Here is a 23,489-nt window from a genome sequence, read left to right on the forward strand (position 1 = left end):
TTGCTTGATTTACTCAACTCGAACCTCGCTTCCATCGGTGTCTCTGACGCCATAATCCTACACCTACGAATAGCTACGTAAAGTTTTACGTCACTTTTCTTCACTAATTCCCCCCTGAATTTCAGAGGGGGGGGGGGGGGGGGGGGGGCTCCTCCCCCTACTTCCAACCACAGATTGCCAAGTGGGTAATTACGTAAAATTAAACACAACTCTTCGTATGTGTAGCATTGCTCGTCTGTGACGGGTTGCAAGTTGCAAGCCCACATTTCTCTATTATTTTTGCTACATAAGATGATTGACACAAGAAAATTTCTTCATCTTTCTGTTTTACCTCAATCCTCAACGGTACATGCTGAATAATTGCTTCATATGCATCTTGAATTTTGCAATTTTAGCAGTGCTCGTTCCTGTGATAATCAAGTCATCCACATATAAACCACCCAGGAGACTTGTATCACCAATAATTCTCTTGTAGACAGCATGCTCAAGTGGGCTTCTCTCAAACCTGAATGACACTAGGCTTTTGTCAAGTTTTGCGTACCATGCTCTTGGTCCTTGACGAAGCGGATAATCAATTTGAGTTTCGGATCCAGATGGTCATGGAATCTAGACCGCTCCGATGCTTGAAGATTCACACTAAGTAATAATCACTCTCCCACCTTATCCATGAACGTTGCTACACGCATGATATTTCACACACTATACACGCAAGACACTTCACACAGGATACATGCACATCGCTGCATATCTTGGCATCCATGTGAAAGACCAAACTGCAGAAAGCTGTTGGATTAGCCATCGTGTAAGGATCGTCCCAGCATCTTTCGTGTGTGAAGTAATTTCGCATATCCATTCCATTTGCGTCCTCTTAATCTTGATCTGGTGCAAGCGCAACCCAGGAACCAGACATCAGAGCTCCTTCCCCTCGCCCCTTGGCCTTATTGAGGTAGTAGAAAGTTGCTAATTTCCTTCGCTAAGAAGGGGAGCATCAAGTCAGGGATTATGTTTTACTGGTGTTGTCTTTTCAGCGAAAGCACTTCGCCCCTCAGACCGTCTCCATTTATCAACATCTGTTTGTATTTCAAGTTTAAATCGTGCAGTTGTTCCATCAATTCTTCGTATCATCGTGTTAAACGTTATCTCATCGACTGGTCCTTTTGGCTAGTCAAAACTCTCAATAGTGACGCCTTTACTAACAACGCATGATCGACACGCGGCTGCCGTAACCTACCGCTTAGAGCATCTCTAGCAGATCCATTAAAAACCCCAAACCGTAAAACCAGTTTGCGGTACCCCCGAAACTGGTTTTACGGGCTGCAAAAGCTTCAGCCGAAACATATCCCCTCAACGGTACTCGATAATTCAAAAAATTATTTCGCGCGAGAATTTGTTCGAGATCACGTGGCAGTTCATCACAAACAATGCACACAAACTGAGACGAGTTTATCAAACACAACTGAAAGGACTACCGAAAGATTACATGCTAAGAAACCGAACCGTAACCCTAGCTCACACGTCGTTGCCGAGGTAATGCTTCATGGCCGACTTACGCAGCGCCACCGCGAGTATAACAATTATGTAGAGTAATATTGCTCGTGAAGATGGGGGCGACAGGGCGGGCGACAGGGCGGACGACGGTGCACGCGACCGCGCCGGCGCCGTCCATTGCCGCCGGCGATCGCCGGCGCTTCGGCGGCCGGTTTTGGGCTCTTGCCGAATCCGACGAGGACGACGCGGACGACGATGGGGATGCGACCCCGGCGGATTCTCCGCCGTCACCGACGCCTTCAGATATCATTTGTGAGTTTTTTAATTCAGGTTATAACGAAGACGAAGTGGCAACGACGATCGACCGTGTTCTGCCATCGGACGATCCGGCATGAATCGGACTTCACGCGGGCGAGAAGAAAGAGATGATCCGACGCGTAGTTCATCGGAGAACGGCGGCGACGGCGCTCAGACCTTGGAAGGGTCTCCTCCCTAAGGTGAGTCTTCCAAATCTTACGCTTTTTGATATGATTAGGCCGGAGTCGTGGATTACTGTTAAGAAAAGGAAGAATGCGAAGCGGAGGGACGTTCGTCCGGTGTCGGCGGCGACCGTGATGGCCGTTCCGGCGATCGGGATCTCCGAGATGCGATCGCAGCGTTTGAATCGCTTGCTGGGCAGCGTTGGGCCGGCTCGGAGGGAGCCGGGTCCGCGAGGGGATGGGCCAGGGTCAGATGGGTATGTGGCCCAGGCTGTACCGGACCTTATTCCTACTCGTAGCATTTTCCCATGCACGTACGCGATCGATCGTTCTTCCCCTCGTGCGCCGTCTTCTGCTGGTGCTAGGGTTCCTAGGTGCGGGATTCGCGGCTTCCCGGCGTGTGGTTCGGGTCGGGCAAGGAGGATCCGACCTCTACAGGCCATGGCCGGCCGCGGGGCTGTGGCGCCGCCAGCCAAGAAGCACGCCGCCTCTGCTCCAGCAGGTCGGGGCGGGGCTGCTCCGCCGCCGGCGGCGGGTGCCGAGCGTGGTGCCCTGGTGCCGCTTGGCCAGAGGCCGCCGGCGGGTGGTGGTGTGACTCATGGCACCCAGGGTCGTGGCAATGGCCACTTGGGCGCTCGGCTGCCGGGGCAAGTGCCCTTGCAAGCTGTGGCCGGAAGGGGCGGGCTGAGGCCTCCGGCGCCAGGTGCGGCTTCCGTGGCGCAGCCGGCCGCGGGTCGGGGAGGGCCTCGCCCTCAGGCGCCGGGCGTGGCTGTTGTGGCTGCTGCAGGCCGGGGTGGTGCGGCCCTTGGGGTTGTGCCAACGCCTACTGGCGGTCAGCCTCATGCCGCGCCTCCGCCTCACTTCGTCGCGAGGCCTGCTCAGAACCGTTCGGGACCGTCGCAGACGAGGCAGAATTCGAACACTAGAGAGTCCTATGATCCGCCCCGAGGCCAGTGGGGGGACGATGGTTATGATGCGTATGGAGATGGACAACATCGTGGTTCCTCATCCATGGGAGGAGGTCGTGGTTATGCCTGGCAGAGTGATGGGTCTGCTGAGAGACCGTTTCTCGGCCCTCCAGGTGGATTTGTCGAGGGAGCCTCCGGTCCGGATCACCGCCAGAGAGGTGGCTACCGTGGACATCGTGGTGGTCGGGGTGGTGGCCGTGGGAGGTATTGCAGACAGCCTCCGCCTCCGGCAGTTGGTGACCATGCGGCATTAGCCGTGGAGACTGATCACGCACAGTCCACTGATCTAGGCGATGGACGTGGTGACGGCCTTGGCCAATGTGGAGGTTCCTGCGACTGGGGCTGTGACTGAGGCTAGCGACAGGTCTGATGCAGAGAGGGCGTCCAAGTGGGCGCGTTAGAAGGAAAGGATGTTATGCTATCGTTGTGGTGAGAAGGGCCACTTCATTGCTGAGTGTGTGGCGGAGCTGTGTGATTCGTGTGGCAAGCCAGCACATGCCTCGGGGGATTGCCCGTTCTTGCGTGACCAGGCTCCGGCTCTTACAATGTATGGAGTATATTGTGCTGAGCTGATGTTCTTTGAGTCCCCGGCCGTGAGAGAGATTCCGGAGGAGACACCGAGTTTGACCACCGGGATTATCAAAGTTACCCAGGGTGAGGTGACTAAGGCTCAGATTGTGCGGAGGCTTCAGGAGCTGGCACCGGGTGACTTCCAATGGGAGCTGGTCAGTCTCGAGGCCAATGTTTTTAAGGTTGACTTCCCCACTGTGGATGATTTGCAGAGGCTGCTGAGCTTTGGTTTGTGTAGAGTTCCTGGCACTAAGTGCATTCTGGAGTTTCACGAGTGGGAGAAGGTGGAGCCTCAGGGCAAGCCCCTTACGCAGGTCTGGTTGAGGTTTTCGGGGGCTCCCTCTAAGCCTTTGCAGGATGTCCGAGTTGTGGCCAGTATGGGCATTATGGTTGGGAAAACGGAGAAAGTGGATATGGCTTTTACCCGTGCTCATGGAGTGGCCCGGATTCTAGTGAGCGTTCTGGATATTGAGTTTGTACCTGATGTGGTCAACTGGACTTATAGGGGAGAGGTTTTCCCTCTCGAGATCGAGTTTGAGGACACTGATCTGTTTGCTGAGGCGATTAATGGGATTGATGTAGATATGCACGAGGGTGACGACAGTGCGGGGGCTAAGGGGGCACCGACTGATGAGGCTACGCGCTGCCCCTCCCAGACTTTGGAGTGACCGGGTAGATTCTGATGATGTGTTTGAACACACGCTCCCTATGTTGGAGTTCGAGGGTGCTGGCGGATCCATGGTTGGAGGCTTGGTGAGGACACCGTCGGCGAGGACTTTGGTTGGAGTTGGGGAGGTGGAGCCTGTGGTTGCTTCTATTTCCCTCGCTTTACCCGTGGCCGAGGATCCGGAGATGATGACTGCGTCCGAGGTGGTGCTTGGGGGAGGGGGTTCGGGGCAGGTGGCCTCAACTTCTCTCTTCCCTATCCAGACGCCGGCGACGCCGGACATGATGACGTCGGCTGGTTCTGGGAGAGGTGGTCCGAGGCAGGTGGCCTCGGCTACTTCTTCTCCGGTTGTGGCGACGGTGCCCACGCATCCAGTGGAGCTGGGGGGGGGGGGTCTGGGGCAGGTGGCCCTGGCTACTCCTTCTTCTTTGGCGGTCAGGAGGACCGCGTCTCCTACGACCCCGGCGCTTCCCTCTGGGCCAAGGGGTGGGGCGGGAGGAGGGCTCGGGCAGGAGGCCCCCGCACTCCTCTCTCTCGACTTGCCCGTAGCCCAGGGCCTCGGTGTGGGTCACTTGTCCGAGGGGCATGGGAGCCTTCTGCCGCCTCCTCCGGTAACCTTGGTTGACCCTTTGCGGGATTCAGCGCGAGGCTTTACTAGGGAGGAGGTCGTTGCTTTCAGCGGGATCCCTGACCCGGTCTCGACGGGGAGACGGATGAGTGCTCGCATTCAGGAGCTTCCGGAGGTTGATGACATGCAGCAGAGGTGCGCTATGAGGGCGGCCAAGCTTCGTGATGCTGCGATCTCTACTGGTATGTCCGTCAACATATCTAATTCTTTATTGCATTTTTCTAATGAGGAGATTATAAATAATGCAAACCAATTAGGAGTTTCACTAGGGGCTAATGATAGTGAAATTTCCAATTCGGTGAATGATCTTTTAGATTTGGAGGCGGAGCGTGCCTTAGAGACTATTCGTAATCTCGCAGCGGTAAAACCCATGAATGATGATGAGATTGATGCGTTAGGGGTCAGAGTGCTCGATAATCTGTGTGCGGATCTAGCACCATCCAACCATGAGTCTGAGGATGACGATGTACCTCTAGATAATGCAGCTGTTAGTACTGCTGAGCCCGGTTATGAGGACCGGGGGGAAGAACCTAGTAAACCAAAATGCAAGTGGAAACGGAAGATTTATCCCGATTCTGCAGTTCGTAGGAGTGCTAGGATTCAGACTACCAAAAAATTTCATGATGAATTATGAAAGGAATCTTTTGGAATAGCAGAGGTCTGAAAGACTTGGCTAAAAGAAGGTTTCTTGCTGAGGCATCTCTGGAGCATCGTTTAGATTTTATTGCTCTATCGGAAACTGGACGAGAAAACTTTGCGCCCCAGTTTCTTACCTCTCTTGCGGGCGGTGCTGATTTCGATTGGCATTGTCTTCCTCCGCGAGGAAGATCGGGTGGGATCTTGCTTGGTGTGAGATGCGATTCGCTAGAAGTCTGAAGTGTAGTGATGGGCGACTTCACGGTTAAGTTTCGAGTCAGGTCTAAAGCTGATGGTTTCAACTGGGCTTTGGTGGCGGTATATGGTGCCGCACAGCCCGAGCTTAAACCGGAGTTTCTGGCGGACCTTGTTCGAATCTGTGGGTCCGAGCAGCTTCCAATTTTAGTTGGGGGTGATTTCAATATCATCAGGAGGAGAGAGGAGAAGAATAATGATAATTTTGACGGCAGGTGGTTGTTTATGTTCAATACCATTATTGAAAGCTTGGATCTGAGGGAGATAGATTTTTCTGGTAGAAAGTTTTGTTGGAGATCGTTGCAGAAATTAAAAATTTTCTACGCATCACCAAGAACAATCTATGGAGTCTTCTAGCAACGAGAGGGAAAAGAGTGCATCTACATACCCTTGTAGATCGCGAGCGGAAGCGTTCAAGTGAACGGGGTTGATGGAGTCGTACTCGTCGTGATCCAAATCACCGATGACCGAGCGCCGAACGGACGGCACCTCTGCGTTCAACACACGTACGGTTGGGGAAGACGTCTCCTCCTTCTTGATCCAGCAAGGGGGAGGGAGAGGTTGATGGAGATCCAGCAGCACGACGGCGTGGTGGTGGAAGCAGCGGGGATCTCGGCAGGGCTTCGCCAAGCTCAGCGAGAGGGAGAGGTGTCACGGGAGGGAGAGGGAGGCGCCAGGGGCTTGGGTGCGGCTACCCTCCCTCCCCCCCCCACTTCATATAGGGGTCCAGGGGGGGGGGGCGCCGGCCCTAGAGATCCCATCTCAAGGGGGGGGGGGCCAAGGGGGGACTTGCCCCCCAAGTCAAGTGGGGCGCCCCCCCATCCCTAGGGTTTCCAACCCTAGGCGCAGGGGAGGCCCAAGGGGGGCGCACCAGCCCACCAGGGGTTGGTTCCCTTCCCCACTTCAGCCCATGGGGCCCTCCGGGATAGGTGGCCCCACCCGATGGACCCCAAGGACCCTTCCGGTGGTCCCGGTACAATACCGGTGACCCCCGAAACTTTCCCGGTGGCCGAAACTGGACTTCCTATATATAATTCTTCACCTCCGGACCATTCCGGAACTCCTCGTGACATCCGGGATCTCATCCGGGACTCCGAACAACTTTCGGGTTACCGCATACTAGTATCTGTACAACCCTAGCATCACCGAACCTTAAGTGTGTAGACCCTACGGGTTTGGGAGACATGCAGACATGACCGAGACGACTCTCCGGTCAATAACCAACAGCGGGACCTGGATACCCATGTTGGCTCCCACATGTTCCAGGATGATCTCATCGGATGAACCACGATGTCGAGGATTCAATCAATCCCGTATACAATTCCCTTTGTCAATCGGTACGTTACTTGCCCGAGATTCGATCGTCGGTATCCCAATACCTTGTTCAATCTTGTTACCGGCAAGTCACTTTACTCGTACCGTAATGCATGATCCCGTGACCAAACACTTGGTCACATTGAGCTCATTATGATGATGCATTACCGAGTGGGCCCAGAGATACCTCTCCGTCATACGGAGTGACAAATCCCAGTCTCGATTCGTGCCAACCCAACAGACACTTTCGGAGATACCCGTAGTGCACCTTTATAGCCACCCAGTTACGTTGTGACGTTTGGCACACCCAAAGCACTCCTATGGTATCCGGGAGTTGCACAATCTCATGGTCTAAGGAAATGATACTTGACATTTGGAAAAGCTCTAGCAAACGAACTACACGATTTTGTGCTATGCTTAGGATTGGGTCTTGTCCATCACATCATTCTCCTAATGATGTGATCCCGTTATCAATGACATCCAATGTCCATAGTCAGGAAACCATGACTATCTGTTGATCAACGAGCTAGTCAACTAGAGGCTCACTAGGGACATGTTGTGGTCTATGTATTCACACATGTATTACGATTTCCGGATAACACAATTATAGCATGAACAATAGACAATTATCATGAACAAGGAAATATAATAATAACCATTTTATTATTGCCTCTAGGGCATATTTCCAACAGTCTCCCACTTGCACTAGAGTCAATAATCTAGTTACATTGTGATGAATCGAACACCCATAGAGTTCTGGTGTTGATCATGTTTTGCTCTAGGGAGAGGTTTAGTCAACGGATCTGCTACATTCAGGTCCGTATGTACTTTACAAATATCTATGTCTCCATTTTGAACATTTTCACGAATGGAGTTGAAGCGACGCTTGATATGCCTGGTCTTCCTGTGAAACCTGGGCTCCTTGGCAAGGGCAATAGCTCCAGTGTTGTCACAGAAGAGAGTCATCGGGCCCGACGCATTGGGAATAACTCCTAGGTCGGTAATGAACTCCTTCACCCAGATTGCTTCTTGTGCTGCCTTTGAGGCTGCCATGTATTCCGCTTCACATGTAGATCCCGCCACAACGCTTTGCTTGCAACTGCACCAGCTTACTGCCCCACCATTCAAAATATACACGTATCCGGTTTGTGACTTAGAGTCATCCAGATCTGTGTCGAAACTAGCATCGACGTAACCCTTTACGACGAGCTCTTCGTCACCTCCATAAACGAGAAACATATCCTTAGTCCTCTTCAGGTACTTCAGGATATTCTTGACCGCTGTCCAGTGTTCCATGCCGGGATTACTTTGGTACCTTCCTACCAAACTTACGGCAAGGTTTAAATCAGGTCTGGTACACAGCATGGCATACATAATAGACCCTATGGCCGAGGCATAGGGGACGACACTCATCTTTTCTCTATCTTCTGCCGTGGTCGGGCATTGAGCCGTGCTCAATTGCACACCTTGCAGTACAGGCAAGAACCCCTTCTTGGACTGATCCATATTGAACTTCTTCAATATCTTGTCAAGGTACGTACTTTGTGAAAGACCAATGAGGCGTCTTGATCTATCTCTATAGATCTTGATGCCTAATATATAAGCAGCTTCTCCAAGGTCCTTCATTGAAAAACACTTGTTCAAGTAGGCCTTTATGCTTCCCAAGAATTGTATATCATTTCCCATCAACAGTATGTCATCCACATATAATATGAGAAATGCTACAGAGCTCCCACTCACTTTCTTGTAAACACAGGCTCCTCCATAAGTCTGTGTAAACCCAAACGCTTTGATCATCTCATCAAATCGAATGTTCCAACTCCGAGATGCTTGCACCAGCCCATAGATGGAGCGCTGGAGCTTGCATACCTTGTTAGCATTCTTAGGATCGACAAAACCTTCCGGCTGCATCATATACAATTCTTCCTTAAGAAAGCCGTTAAGGAATGCCGTTTTGACGTCCATTTGCCATATCTCATAATCATAGTATGCGGCAATTGCTAACATGATTCGGACGGACTTCAGCTTCGCTACGGGTGAGAAAGTCTCATCGTAGTCAACCCCTTGAACTTGTCGATAACCCTTAGCGACAAGTCGAGCTTTATAGATGGTAACATTACCATCCGCGTCCGTCTTCTTTTTAAAGATCCATTTGTTTTCTATCGCTCGCCGATCATCGGGCAAGTCTGTCAAAGTCCACACTTTGTTTTCATACATGGATCCTATCTCGGATTGCATGGCTTCAAGCCATTTGTTGGAATCTAGTCCCGCCATTGCTTCTTCATAGTTCGAAGGTTCACCGTTGTCTAACAACATGATTTCCAGGACAGGGTTGCCATACCACTCTGGTGTGGAACGTGTCCTCGTGGACCTACGAAGTTCAGTAGTAACTTGATCCGAAGTACCTTGATCATCATCATTAGCTTCCTCTCTAGTCAGTGCAGGCACCACAGGATCATCTTCCTGAGCTGCGCTACTTTCCGGTTCAAGAGGTAGTACTTCATCAAGTTCCACTTTCCTCCCACTTACTTCTTTCGAGAGAAACTCTTTCTCCAGAAAGGACCCGTTCTTGGCAACAAAGATCTTGCCTTCGGATCTGAGGTAGAAGGTATACCCAATGGTTTCCTTAGGGTATCCTATGAAGACGCATTTTTCCGACTTGGGTTCGAGCTTTTCAGGTTGAAGTTTCTTGACATAAGCATCGCATCCCCAAACTTTTAGAAACGACAGCTTAGGTTTCTTCCCAAACCATAATTCATACGGTGTCGTGTCAACGGATTTCGACGGAGCCCTATTTAAAGTGAATGCAGCAGTCTCTAAAGCATAGCCCCAAAATGAGAGTGGTAGATCGGTAAGAGACATCATAGATCGCACCATATCCAATAGAGTGCGATTACGACGTTCGGACACACCGTTACGCTGAGGTGTTCCAGGCGGCGTGAGTTGTGAAACGATTCCACATTTCCTTAAGTGTGTGCCAAATTCGTGACTCAAATATTCCCCTCCACGATCTGATCGTAAGAACTTTATTTTCCTATCACGTTGATTCTCAACCTCACTCTGAAATTCCTTGAACTTTTCAAAGGTCTCAGACTTGTGTTTCATTAGGTAGACATACCCATATCTACTCAAGTCATCAGTGAGAGTGAGAACATAACGATAGCCACCGCGAGCCTCAACACTCATTGGACCGCACACATCAGTATGTATGATTTCCAATAAGTTGGTTGCTCGCTCCATTGTTCCGGAGAACGGAGTCTTGGTCATCTTACCCATGAGGCATGGTTCGCACGTGTCAAATGATTCGTAATCAAGAGACTCCAAAAGTCCATCTGCATGGAGCTTCTTCATGCGTTTGACATCAATGTGACCAAGACGGCAGTGCCACAAGTATGTGGGACTATCATTATCAACCTTACATCTTTTGGTATTCACACTATGAATATGTGTAACACTACGTTCGAGATTCATTAAGAATAAACCATTAACCAGCGGGGCATGACCATAAAACATATCTCTCATATAAATAGAACAACCATTATTCTCGGATTTAAATGAGTAGCCATCTCGAATTAAACGAGATCCTGATACAATGTTCATGCTCAAAGCTGGCACTAAATAACAATTATTGAGGTTTAAAACTAATCCCGTAGGTAAATGTAAAGGTAGCGTGCCGACGGCGATCACATCGACCTTGGAACCATTCCCGACGCGCATCGTCACCTCGTCCTTTGCCAGTCTCCGTTTATTCCGCAGCTCCTGCTTTGAGTTACAAATATGAGCAACCGCACCGGTATCAAATACCCAGGAGCTACTACGAGTGCTGGTAAGGTACACATCAATAACATGTATATCACATATACCTTTGGTGTTGCCGGCCTTCTTGTCAGCTAAGTACTTGGGGCAGTTCCGCTTCCAGTGATCACTTCCCTTGCAATAAAAGCACTCAGTCTCAGGCTTGGGTCCAATCTTTGGCTTCTTCCCGGCAACTGGCTTACCGGGCGCGGCAACTCCCTTGCCGTCCTTCTTGAAGTTTTTCTTACCCTTGCCTTTCTTGAACTTCGTGGTTTTATTCACCATCAACACTTGATGTTCCTTTTTGATCTCCACCTCTGCTGATTTCAGCATTGAATATACCTCAGGAATGGTCTTTTCCATCCCCTGCATATTGAAGTTCATCACAAAGCTCTTGTAGCTCGGTGGAAGCGACTGAAGGATTCTGTCAATGACCGCGTCATCCGGGAGATTAACTCCCAGCTGAGTCAAGCGGTTGTGTAACCCAGACATTTTGAGTATGTGCTCACTGACAGAACTATTTTCCTCCATCTTACAACTGAAGAACTTGTCGGAGACTTCATATCTCTCGACCCGGGCATGAGCTTGGAAAACCATTTTCAGCTCTTCGAACATCTCATATGCTCCGTGTTGCTCAAAACGCTTTTGGAGCCCCGGTTCTAAGCTGTAAAGCATGCCGCACTGAACGAGGGAGTAATCATCAGCACGCTGCTGCCAAGCGTTCATAACGTCTTGGTTCTCTGGGATGGGTGCGTCACCTAGCGGTGCTTCTAGGACATAATCTTTCTTGGCAGCTATGAGGATGATCCTCAGGTTCCGGACCCAGTCCGTATAGTTGCTGCCATCATCTTTCAGCTTGGTTTTCTCTAGGAACGAGTTGAAGTTGAGGGCAACATTAGCGTGGGCCATTTGATCTACAAGACATATTGTAAAGATTTTAGACTAAGTTCATGATAATTAAGTTCATCTAATCAAATTATTCAATGAACTCCCACTCAGATAGACATCCTCTAGTCATCTAAGTGAAACATGATCCGAGTCAACTAGGCCGTGTCCGATCATCACGTGAGACGGACTAGTCAACATCGGTGAACATCTTCATGTTGATCGTATCTTCTATACGACTCATGCTCGACCTTTCGGTCTTCCGTGTTCCGAGGCCATGTCTGTACATGCTAGGCTCGTCAAGTCAACCTAAGTGTATTGCGTGTGTAAATCTGGCTTACACCCGTTGTATTCGAACGTTAGAATCTATCACACCCGATCATCACGTGGTGCTTCGAAACAACGAACCTTCGCAACGGTGCACAGTTAGGGGGAACACTTTCTTGAAATTATTGCGAGGGATCATCTTATTTAAGCTACCGTCGTTCTAAGCAAATAAGATGTAAAACATGATAAACATCACATGCAATCAAATAGTGACATGATATGCTCATCGTCGTCACCGGCATGACACCATGATCTCCATCATCGTGTCTTCATGAAGTTGTCTCGTCATTTATTACTTCTACTACTATGGCTAACGGTTTAGCAATAAAGTAAAGTAATTTACACGACGTTATAGTTGACACGCAGGTCATAAATAAATTAAAGACAACTCCTATGGCTCCTGCCGGTTGTCATACTCATCGACATGCAAGTCGTGATTCCTATTACAAGAACATGATCAATCTCATACATCACATATATTTCATTCATCACATCCTTTTGGCCATATCACATCACAAGGCATATGCTGCAAAAACAAGTTAGACGTCCTCTAATTGTTGTTGCATGTTTTTACGTGGCTTCTATAGGTTTCTAGCAAGAACGTTTCTTACCTACGTAAAACCACAACGTGATATGCCAACTTCTATTTACCCTTCATAAGGACCCTTTTCATCGAATCCGATTCGACTAAAGTGGGAGAGACAAACACCCGCTAGCCACCTTATGCAACTCGTGCATGTCAGTCGGTGGAACCTGTCTCACGTAAGCGTACGTGCAAGGTCGGTCCGGGCCGCTTCATCCCACGATGCCGCCGAAACAAGATAAGACTAGTAGTGGCAAGAAAATTGACATCATCTACGCCCACAACAAGTTTGTGTTCTACTCGTGCATAGAAACTACGCATAGACCTAGCTCATGATGCCACTGTTGGAGATCGTTGCAGAAATTAAAATTTTTCTACGCATCACCAAGAACAATCTATGGAGTCTTCTAGCAACGAGAGGGAAAAGAGTGCATCTACATACCCTTGTAGATCACGAGCGGAAGCGTTCAAGTGAACGGGGTTGATGGAGTCGTACTCGTCGTGATCCAAATCACCGATGACCGAGCGCCGAACGGACGGCACCTCCGAGTTCAACACACGTACGGTTGGGGAAGACGTCTCCTCCTTCTTGATCCAGCAAGGGGGAGGGAGAGGTTGATGGAGATCCAGCAGCACGACGGCGTGGTGGTGGAAGCAGCGGGGATCTCGGCAGGGCTTCGCCAAGCTCAGCGAGAGGGAGAGGTGTCACGGGAGGGAGAGGGAGGCGCCAGGGGCTTGGGTGCGGCTGCCCTCCCTCCCCCTCTTTATATAGGGGTCCAGGGGGGGCGCCGGCCCCAGAGATCCCATCTCAAGGGGGGGGGGGCAGCGGCCAAGGGGGGACTTGCCCCCCAAGTCAAGTGGGGCGCCCCCCACCCCTAGGGTTTCCAACCCTAGGCGCAGGGGAGGCCCAAGGGGGGCGCACCAGCCCACCAGGGGCTGGTTCCCTTCCCCACTTCAGCCCATGGGGCCCTCCGGGATAGGTGGCCCCACCCGGTGGACCCCCGGGACCCTTCCGGTGGTCCCGGTACAATACCGGTGACCCCCGAAACTTTCCCGGTGGCCGAAACTGGACTTCCTATATATAATTCTTCACCTCCGGACCATTCTGGAACTCCTCGTGACGTCCGGGATCTCATCCGGGACTCCGAACAACTTTCGGGTTACCGCATACTAGTATCTGTACAACCCTAGCATCACCGAACCTTAAGTGTGTAGACCCTACGGGTTCGGGAGACATGCAGACATGACCGAGACGACTCTCCGGTCAATAACCAACAGCGGGATCTGGATACCCATGTTGGCTCCCACATGTTCCACGATGATCTCATCGGATGAACCATGATGTCGAGGATTCAATCAATCCCGTATACAATTCCCTTTGTCAATCGGTACGTTACTTGCCCGAGATTCGATCGTCGGTATCCCAATACCTTGTTCAATCTCGTTACCGGCAAGTCACTTTACTCGTACCGTAATGCATGATCCCGTGACCAAACACTTGGTCACATTGAGCTCATTATGATGATGCATTACCGAGTGGGCCCAGAGATACCTCTCCGTCATACGGAGTGACAAATCCCAGTCTCGATTCGTGCCAACCCAACAGACACTTTCGGAGATACCCGTAGTGCACCTTTATAGCCACCCAGTTACGTTGTGACGTTTGGCACACCCAAAGCACTCCTATGGTATCCGGGAGTTGCACAATCTCATGGTCTAAGGAAATGATACTTGACATTTGGAAAAGCTCTAGCAAACGAACTACACGATCTTGTGCTATGCTTAGGATTGAGTCTTGTCCATCACATCATTCTCCTAATGATGTGATCCCATTATCAATGACATCCAATGTCCATAGTCAGGAAACCATGACTATCTGTTGATCAACGAGCTAGTCAACTAGAGGCTCACTAGGGACATGTTGTGGTCTATGTATTCACACATGTATTACGATTTCCGGATAACACAATTATAGCATGAACAATAGACAATTATCATGAACAAGGAAATATAATAATAACCATTTTATTATTGCCTCTAGGGCATATTTCCAACAAGTTTACCTGGGCTAATGCTATGCCAAACCCGACATATGAAAAGCTTGATCGAGTTCTCGCGAGCGTGGAGTGGGAACAGAAGTTCCCTCTCATAATGGTTCAAGCCCTCTCGCGTGGAATATCCGATCACACACCCTTGTTCGTGGACTCAGGGGAGCCGAACCATGTGGGAAACAAAAACACCTTTTCCTTCGAGATGGCCTGGTTCGAACGCGAAGGTTTCTTGGACCTGATTGCCAGGGAATGGGCTAAGGGTGCAGGAGGTAGGACTTCGGTCGAGCGTTGGCAGAATAAGATTAGGTATTTGAGAAGTTTCTTACGGGGGTGGGCTAAGCACCTTAGTCGGGTGTATAAGATTGAAAAGGACATGCTCCTTTCTCTTATTCAGACCCTAGACATAAAGGCTGAATCCACGATTTTGCAGCCAGCAGAGCTTCAGGTTAAAACTGAGGCGGAGAAGAGGTTGAAAGGACTTCTCCGTGAAGAAGAATTGAAGTGGGCATTGCGGGCTAAGGTCCGCAAAGTGGTCCAAGGGGACGCGAATACTCAATTCTTTCACTTGATTGCTAATGGTAAGCACAGAAAGATAGGATCTTTCAGCTTGAACAAGATGAAGGAACTATTTTAGGACAGGACAACCTAAAAACTTATATAACCGAGTATTACAAGCAGTTATTTGGACCTCCGGAGGATAGTTGTGTGTCCCTAGATGAGTCCAGGACTGAGGATGTGCCTCAACTATCGGCTGCTGATAATGATATTCTGGTTGCCCCGTTCTCAGAGAAGGAGGTGTTTGATGCTATTGCACAGATGAAAAAAATAAGGCTCTTGGACCGGATGGATTCCCGGTCGAGTTCTACAAAAAGTGCTGGCACATTATTAAGGGGGATTTGTTACCTATGTTTCACGATCTGTTCTCTGGACAGCTTCACTTATTTCACTTGAATTTTGGAACAATCACACTGCTTCCTAAGAAAACGGATGCTGTGAGAATAGAGCAGTTCAGGCCGATCTGTCTTCTCAATGTTAGTTTCAAAATCTTCACCAAGGTCGGGACTAATAGGCTCACACAGATTGCGCATTCTGTGGTGCAACATTCCCAAACCGCTTTCATGCCGGACAGAAACATCCTTGAAGGGGTGGTCGTCCTTCATGAAACGCTCCATGAAATCCATTCAAAAAAATTAGATGGAGTAGTTTTTAAGGTGGATTTCGAGAAAGCGTACGATAAAGTCAAATGGCCATTCCTCCAATAGGCATTGCGTATGAAAGGTTTTGATGACGCCTGGCGCCGCCAGGTTGAATCGTTTACGCAAAAAGGAAGTGTTGGAATTAAAGTGAATGACGATATTGGTCATTACTTCCAGACACATAAAGGCCTAAGGCAAGGAGATCCGATGTCCCCTATCCTGTTTAACATTGTGGTTGATATGTTAGCAATTTTGATAGGAAGGGCTAAGGAGAATGGTCAAGTAGGTGGCTTGGTACCTCATCTTGTTGATGGAGGTGTATCCATCCTTCAGTACGCTGATGATACAATCATCTTTATGGAGCATGACTTGGCCAAGGCGAGAAATATGAAGCTGGTGTTATGCCTTTTCGAACAATTGACCGGGTTAAAGATTAACTTTCACAAGAGCGAGTTGTTCTGCTTTGGTAGAGCCAACGATGAACAAGAGGCTTATAGGCAATTGTTCGGGTGCGATTTGGGGGCTTTACCTTTCTCTTACCTAGGTATACCAATCCACCACCGTAAGCTGACAAACAGAGAATGGAAGTGCATCGAAGACCGATTTGAAAAGAAACTGAGTTGCTGGAAGGGCAAGCTCATGTCATACGGCGGCCGATTAATTCTGATAAATTCGGTGCTCACGAGTATGCCTATGTTTCTCTTATCGTTCTTTGAAGTCCTAGTTGGAGTCAGGAAAAGACTGGACTTCTATCGATCGCGTTTCTTTTGGCAGGGTGATGAACTAAAAAGAAAATACCGGCTAGCTAAATGGGATATCATCTGTAGACCGAAAGACCAAGGGGGTCTTGGTATTGAGAATCTTGAAGTTAAGAACAGATGCCTTCTCAGTAAGTGGCTGTGGAAGCTGTCCAGTGAGACCGATGCCACGTGGGCGCAAATCCTTCGTAGCAAGTACCTTCAGACCAAAACTTTGTCCCAGGTGACAGTCAGGCCGACCGACTCGCCTTTCTGGAAAGGACTGATGAAAGTCAAACAATCCTTGTTTAATAGGACAAAGTTTAGTATTGGCAACGGTGCTAGTACACGTTTCTGGGAGGATACTTGGCTCGGAGAGACACCCTTGGCCATTCAATACCCGTCTTTATATCGTATTGTTCAACGACGTGAGGTTTTCGTTGCAACGGTATTTCAATCTATCCCCCTTAATATTCAATTCAGACGGTCGCTAGCGGGCAATCGTTGGGAAGCATGGCTCCGTCTAGTTAGGAGACTGATGGAGGTTCAGCTTTCTCAACAACCCGATGAATTACGCTGGAAGCTTACTAGGTCTGGAGTATTCACAGTTAAATCAATGTATATTGATGTTATCAATTCGAGCTTCATTCCTACCTCCAAGCATGTTTGGGCTGTCAAAGTTCCATTGAAAATAAAAGTGTTTATGTGGTTTGTCCATAAACAAGTTATTTTAACCAAGGGCAACTTGATAAAGCGTAATTGGACAGGACCTACTAGGTGTAGTTTCTGTGATCGGGATGAGACGATCAAGCACCTTTTTCTTGATTGCCCGTTAGCCAAAGTTCTTTGGCGGACGGTCCACATTGCTTTTAATATTACTACACCGAATTCTGTCAACACGTTATTTGGGACATGGCTTAATGGGATTGAGCCTGACTTAGCGAGACATATTCGTGTTGGAGTATGCGCTTTGCTGTGGACTATCTGGAATTGCAGAAATGATTTAGTTTTTAACAGAACATCACGTATTCATTTTTTGCAGGTTATTTTCGGAGCCACGGCATTGATCCGTTCGTGGTCGCTACTCACTCCGATGGAGGCCAGGGAGCATTTGGTTACTGGATCTATCCGCTGGGAGATGGTAGCTCGGGATATCTTCAACCGGTTTGGATGGCGGTCATGTAATAGGATATGCAATTAGTTTACCTATCTCTCTTTAGCCAGCCGGTTGTGGCGTCCTTTATTTGGCTAGTTTGTGTTTCTAGCCCATTTTGGCTCTGTGTGAGCTTTTTTTTCACCTTTTCCAGTTGGAGACTTTGAGACCTTGTTGGAACCTTTTTATTCGGTTAATAAGATGGCCGTATGCATCACTCTGATGCAGAGGCCGGGGAGATCCCCTTTTCGAAAAAAAAAGCTGAGTAAGAACTAAGAACCTGATGCTGAACAACAACATTACACTGACATAAGACTGCAAACCGTGGCTGGCTTTGATTCAGCTCAGCCGCGGCACGAATCGGTCGTGTATACAACAGAAAAATAAGAGGTTGTTACCTAAAAAAACAAAGGGATGTAATGTAACGCGCGCTTACTAATCACCGTCTGAACTTGACACTGTGACACCATGAAGGCATGGAATGATGAATGATAATCAACAGCAGGGCAGCAGGACATGCCAAAAACTGTAGCGCGATGCGTTCTTCCCTCGGCTCGGTTTCAGGATTACACGCATCAACTCCATTAAACGGACAGGTCTTCGCTCTGCTGTTCTTCAAGCTTTGGGAGCCAGATAGACTACCTTCCACATTGCAATTCCTTCCTTGGACATGTGAGTGCTGATATGATATGGTACTTCTTCAGATGCAGACAGATGGCCTTATGTACACCTTGAGCAAGTAACAATTCAACAATTAACATAATTCAAAATAATCAAGTGTACGGTATGTACTGGCTGCAGCAACTACTTACCTTAAAAGGACCGTGGAGGGGGGAGACAGACAAAGTTGTAGAAGCAAGCAAAGGTGCAACCAGAAGAAAACGCACATTCTCACGCGAGCTCGCAAGGCACCCATTGTTTCACTCTTGGGCTTAGCTCGCTAGGAACCGAGGTTGACCACTCCTCCAGGTCTGGAAGGGGACCCGTCAACGCGACGTAGTTTACACTCTCCTTCTCCGAAAGTCTCTTCCAGTTTAGCTGCGATATAGGGTCGTATGATCAGGAGGACATCATTTCGCACCAACGGTCGAAAATATAGAGTTTCAGTGGTCTGGTGACTATTACTCTTACCTGCCCAGGGAACGCAGAGCACAGAGCCTTGATTGTAGGATTCTGGACCCAAGACGAAACACCCGTGTCGGCAGCAAGAGATACGGGGGTATCTGCTCCACCGCAGTTGACCATGATTCGACCATCTGGCATGAGCTTTTTCGCAATCTCTAACCAAGTTTCAGCCTGTGACAATGTTGACATTACATTAAACCCAGCACAAATCAGAGTGTACTATGTAGTTTGTTGAAATGAAGTAAATACTCCATAAAAATATACTCCCTCCATCCCAAAATAAGTGTCTCAACTTTGTACTAACTCTAGTATAAAGTTGTACTAAAGTTGAGACACTTATTTTGGGACGGAGGGGGTAGCATTCAAGAACTTATAAATCTCAGAAGTACGCTTTGTCATAAGAATACAAAAGCTTTATATAAATTTAATCTTGGTATAAGCATCATACCAGAGTATTCTTGAACACACTAATGTTTTCTCGAACACGAGAGTCCCTAGAGCAGAGTATCCTCGAGGTCCTAAATCAATTTTTGCATTTGCATGTACTCTATTTACTTTTGGATGTGTAAAGCATTTTTATGTCAGATTTTCTACGTCGGTAAATTAAATATCAGACCGAACTGAGTTTGTGCACTCATTAATACAACATGATAACAGTTCAAATTCGTAAGCACAAAGAGATTTGTTGTGGAGCTATGGTGGTTCCTGCATGCTAGACCATACAACAATATGACTCTGATGTGTTCTGGAAGGAGCACGAGGCAAATATATATAGTGAAAAGTACAAACTAGCCATGGTAGAAATAGAGAATAATAACAAAGGAATTAAAAGGCATGGGATATTTACTTCTTGTAGCTGAGGTAAGACTTTTCCATCAGCAAATAAATCAACAACAATGCCTGCAGGCATGAGCAAGGTACCGTCAGGCTAAAACCCTTGCAAGTCAGCTTCCAAAACTGAAAACTTAAAATGCTTTGAAAAGCTAATTAAAGGCATACGAAACACTAACCAAATAACACAGAGTCTACAATTTATTACAGATAATTATCGAAAAACTGATTACTAGAAAGCATGTCATAATTCAATTCCAATAAGGCAGTAAAACATGCATTATGTTTGCATCAGATCAGATGTTCACCAGCAAATCCTCCTTCAACTGTAGCTGACGGGGAAAGTGCATCGCCTATACGCACCGAAAGTGAACCACCTAATTCCGTGGCCTTCTCTAAACTGGACATACCAAAATAATCCCTTGACAATTCAATTATCTGTCATGAAACGGTACAGTTTTGCAGGGGTTTCAGTTACAAAAATATAAACAGATGGCTGTATGATTAGGAAAAACATACATCACAAGAAACGAGGCTCAAAAACATGAATAGTTGTGACTGCATAATCAGTCACAGAATACTTGTAATAGATGTGTGCTTGAAATAGCATAACCAACATTACAAAAAATTAATGCTCTTCTGACAAGTTTCCAAGACTGATGTATGACGAAATTGGAAAATTTCTGCAAACTTAAGTCATGTTATCAGTAAACAAATGAAAGGAAAGTGATAACAGTTTTCACCGTCGGATCAATCTCCCATCCGATAAGTTGTATCCAGGGCCAAACTTCTAGCATCATATGCGCTGCTGTCCCAGCACCCTGAAAGAAGCATGAAGAGAAGAAATGAATCACGTCTGCAAGAGTGCGAAGAGCTAATTATTTAAATAAGGAGCGCTATGACTTTATGTTGCTTGTCTAAATAGATCACCTACTGTGCTTACTAGGAATTGTGATGTACAATACTCTACACAGACCCATTGTAACTGGTGGAATGCTAAAGTAGTGCTTAAACATCTCCTCCTCAAGTTCCCCCAACCCCAAGCATACTAGGATGTTTGCTTATCATGCACTGAAGCAGCTTCACATAGCAATGACTTATAAAGAATAGGAGCATAGCTAAGAAATGTCAGAGAAGGGGTTTACCAAACCTAGAAGTGCAACAGGACCACGTGGAACAACGGGAGGTAGGCTGACGAACTCATCCTGAACGGGTTATAAGAATTTACATTCAGTTGCTGCTTTGAGGGGAAACAATGGTATGTAAAAGAGGTGAAAGAACAATATGATGCCTTCATTAAGAAATTAAGCACCTACACTCCATGGTCAACTGGTGATGAATGGTGATACCATCAATGAGCAATTGAGCAGCATCGAGCATAAAAGTTCTAATGCCTACCAGGTGCTCGATAATATGCTTATGACAATTATGTACTCATACATACTCATGTCACGGATGGTAGAGCATTAACCAAAATGTGGGCTCATCTAAATTCTGTTCAGATACCTACCCAGTAGGAGTTGGTCCATGCGCTCTTCTTGGGGAGAATGCTGTGGACATTCCCTGCACGACACAGAGGTCGAACGCACTGTATTCAGATTCAGAAACCAAATCAACCCAAGGCCGCGGAGCAACCGGTGATACGTACGGCTGGGGTCGAGGACGAGGTAGCGGTTGGAGGGCGAGTCGATGACCATGATGACCTCGTTGAAGTCGCTGCGGTTGGAGGCGAGGAGCACGAACTCCTCCTCCTCCTCCCCCTGCTGCTCGGGCTCGGCGGCTGTGGCCGCGACCTCGTCGGGGGCGCAGCGGAGCCGAGCGGCGCGGCGCGGGAGGAGCGCGAGGCGGGCGGTGGAGCGCTGCTGCCGGAGCTTGGCTTGGCCGTGGTGGTGGTGGAGGAGGAGGCGGGGCGGGGAGAAGGTTAGCAGCATGGTGGCGGGCATTGCTAGCTGCTGCGGGATAGAGCTGGGCTCTGCTCGTTGTTAGCCGTTGATGCAGATGACGGGTTTACCCACACATCAGTGGTGCACGGTTCTCGAAACGCCAGCCGGCTCTGTCAGCGATCAGCGTTAACTCTAGCCATAAAGGTGTTTGGATGACGAGGTTAGATTGACAATAAATACACTAAAGAACTAGCTCCAATCAACACATCTTAGGTGGGATATTTTTTTTGAATGAGTTAAATGCAACTAGCTCAAACTAGCCATCATGTTTAGATACTTTAATACTTTACGGTTATTCGAGCCAAAACTAGCTCAAACTAACTCTAACTCATGAATCCAAACATGACCATTAAGCGAGACGGTAGGATATCTCGCCTTAAGTATCTACGGTTCCGGGCCAGACAAATAGCGTCTCCAGAATGACAGGCAGCGCTGCAGGGCACGGAGCTACCATCGGGTTCGTGAAAATAGTATGGCGTGATCTACTTAACAGGAAAAGAGCCTGTTTTTCATTGGGTATTTATGTATTTTGTTTTTCTTTGTTTTTTATTGGCTTCTTCGTTTGTTTCTACATTTTTACCTTTTTATTTCTTTTAACTATTCTCATTGGGTTTTTTCTTTCCATTGTTTTTCTTGTTTCTTTCCCATTTTCAATTACATTTTTCTTTCTTCCTTATTTCTTTATTTTTCTTCATTTTTGTTTTGTTCTTTCTTGTTCGTCTGTTTCTTCCTTTTGTTTTCTCCCAGTTTTTCATTATTTTTATACATATTTTTGATATATATCTAATAAATTTTTATAGTACATGTTCAACCTTTTCTAAATAAACAAGTTAAACATTTTCTAAATAGATGGTTAATGTTTTTTAAAGAATTTAAATCCTTTATTCACATTTTTTCAATACACATTCAAACATTTTCCTATACATTTTATTTAAATGCTTGATTAAAAACTTTCTACTAAAATATTAATATATATTTTTAATACTTGGTCAACATTTCTTATACACATTTAATATTTTTTAATGTTTGACTAATATTTTTATATAATTGTTTTATATTTTCAAATACTTTATTAACATTTTTATATACAAGATCAATTTTTAATATTTTTTAAATACACGGTCAAAATTATTTCTATACACATTTTATATACTCGTTCGACATTTTTCAAAATGCTTGATTAACAATTTTTATATACATGATCAAATTGTTTCGTCTTTTTGATACATAATCTACATCATTTCTATACAAAACTAACATTTTTCAAATGCTTTATTAACAAATTTTAAATACTTCTTCAACATTTTTTCAAATGCCTGATTAACATTTTTGTATACATGATCAAAATTTTCATCATTTTTAATACATGGTCAACATTTTTTCTATACACATTTAACATTTTCTAAATGCTTGATTAACATTTTTCAAATGCTCGATTAACATTTTTATATACATGATCAAATTGTTTCATCATTTTTAATACATGGTCAATATTTTTTCTATACACATTTAACATTTTCCAAATGCTTTATTAACATTTTTTATAAAACTTGCCCAACATCTTCCAAATGCTTGATTACCATTTTTTCAAATACTTGTTCAACATTTTTTCAAATGCTTGATTAGCATTTTTATATACATGATAAAAAATCATCAGTTTTTAAATACATGGTCAATTTTTTGTCTATACGCTTGATTAAATTTTTTAAAATACTTTTTCAAATGCTTGATTAAATTTTTTAAAATACTTTTTCAAATGCTTGATTAATTTTTTATATACATGATAAAAAATCATCATTTTTTAAATACATGGTCAATTTTTTGTCTATAGACATTAAACATTTTTCAAATGCTTGAT

General features: G+C 46.7%; 1 protein-coding gene across 2 annotated transcripts; it reads right to left on the reverse strand.

Annotated features, from left to right (window-relative positions):
- Nucleotides 1-18,019: 18,019 nt before the first annotated feature.
- Nucleotides 18,020-21,697, reverse strand: LOC109772166 (uncharacterized). Of its 2 annotated transcripts, XM_020330855.4 has the most exons (9): nucleotides 21,337-21,697; nucleotides 21,199-21,251; nucleotides 20,834-20,893; nucleotides 20,432-20,509; nucleotides 19,997-20,126; nucleotides 19,705-19,757; nucleotides 18,864-19,028; nucleotides 18,545-18,770; nucleotides 18,020-18,462 (listed from the first exon to the last, which is right to left on the reverse strand). In XM_020330855.4, exons 1-8 carry the CDS (start codon nucleotides 21,629-21,631, stop codon nucleotides 18,624-18,626), a joined length of 981 nt encoding a protein of 326 aa, XP_020186444.1. In that variant the 5' UTR covers nucleotides 21,632-21,697; the 3' UTR covers nucleotides 18,020-18,462; nucleotides 18,545-18,623. The 2 variants fall into 2 exon arrangements, with proteins under 2 accessions (XP_020186444.1, XP_045083944.1); XM_045228009.2 differs by lacking the exon at nucleotides 20,834-20,893 and having other exon boundaries at nucleotides 21,337-21,691.
- Between the last annotated feature and the right edge of the window lie 1,792 nt (nucleotides 21,698-23,489).

This window comes from Aegilops tauschii, chromosome 4, assembly GCF_002575655.3.
Source record: "Aegilops tauschii subsp. strangulata cultivar AL8/78 chromosome 4, Aet v6.0, whole genome shotgun sequence".
Classification (NCBI taxonomy): Eukaryota; Viridiplantae; Streptophyta; class Magnoliopsida; order Poales; family Poaceae; genus Aegilops; species Aegilops tauschii.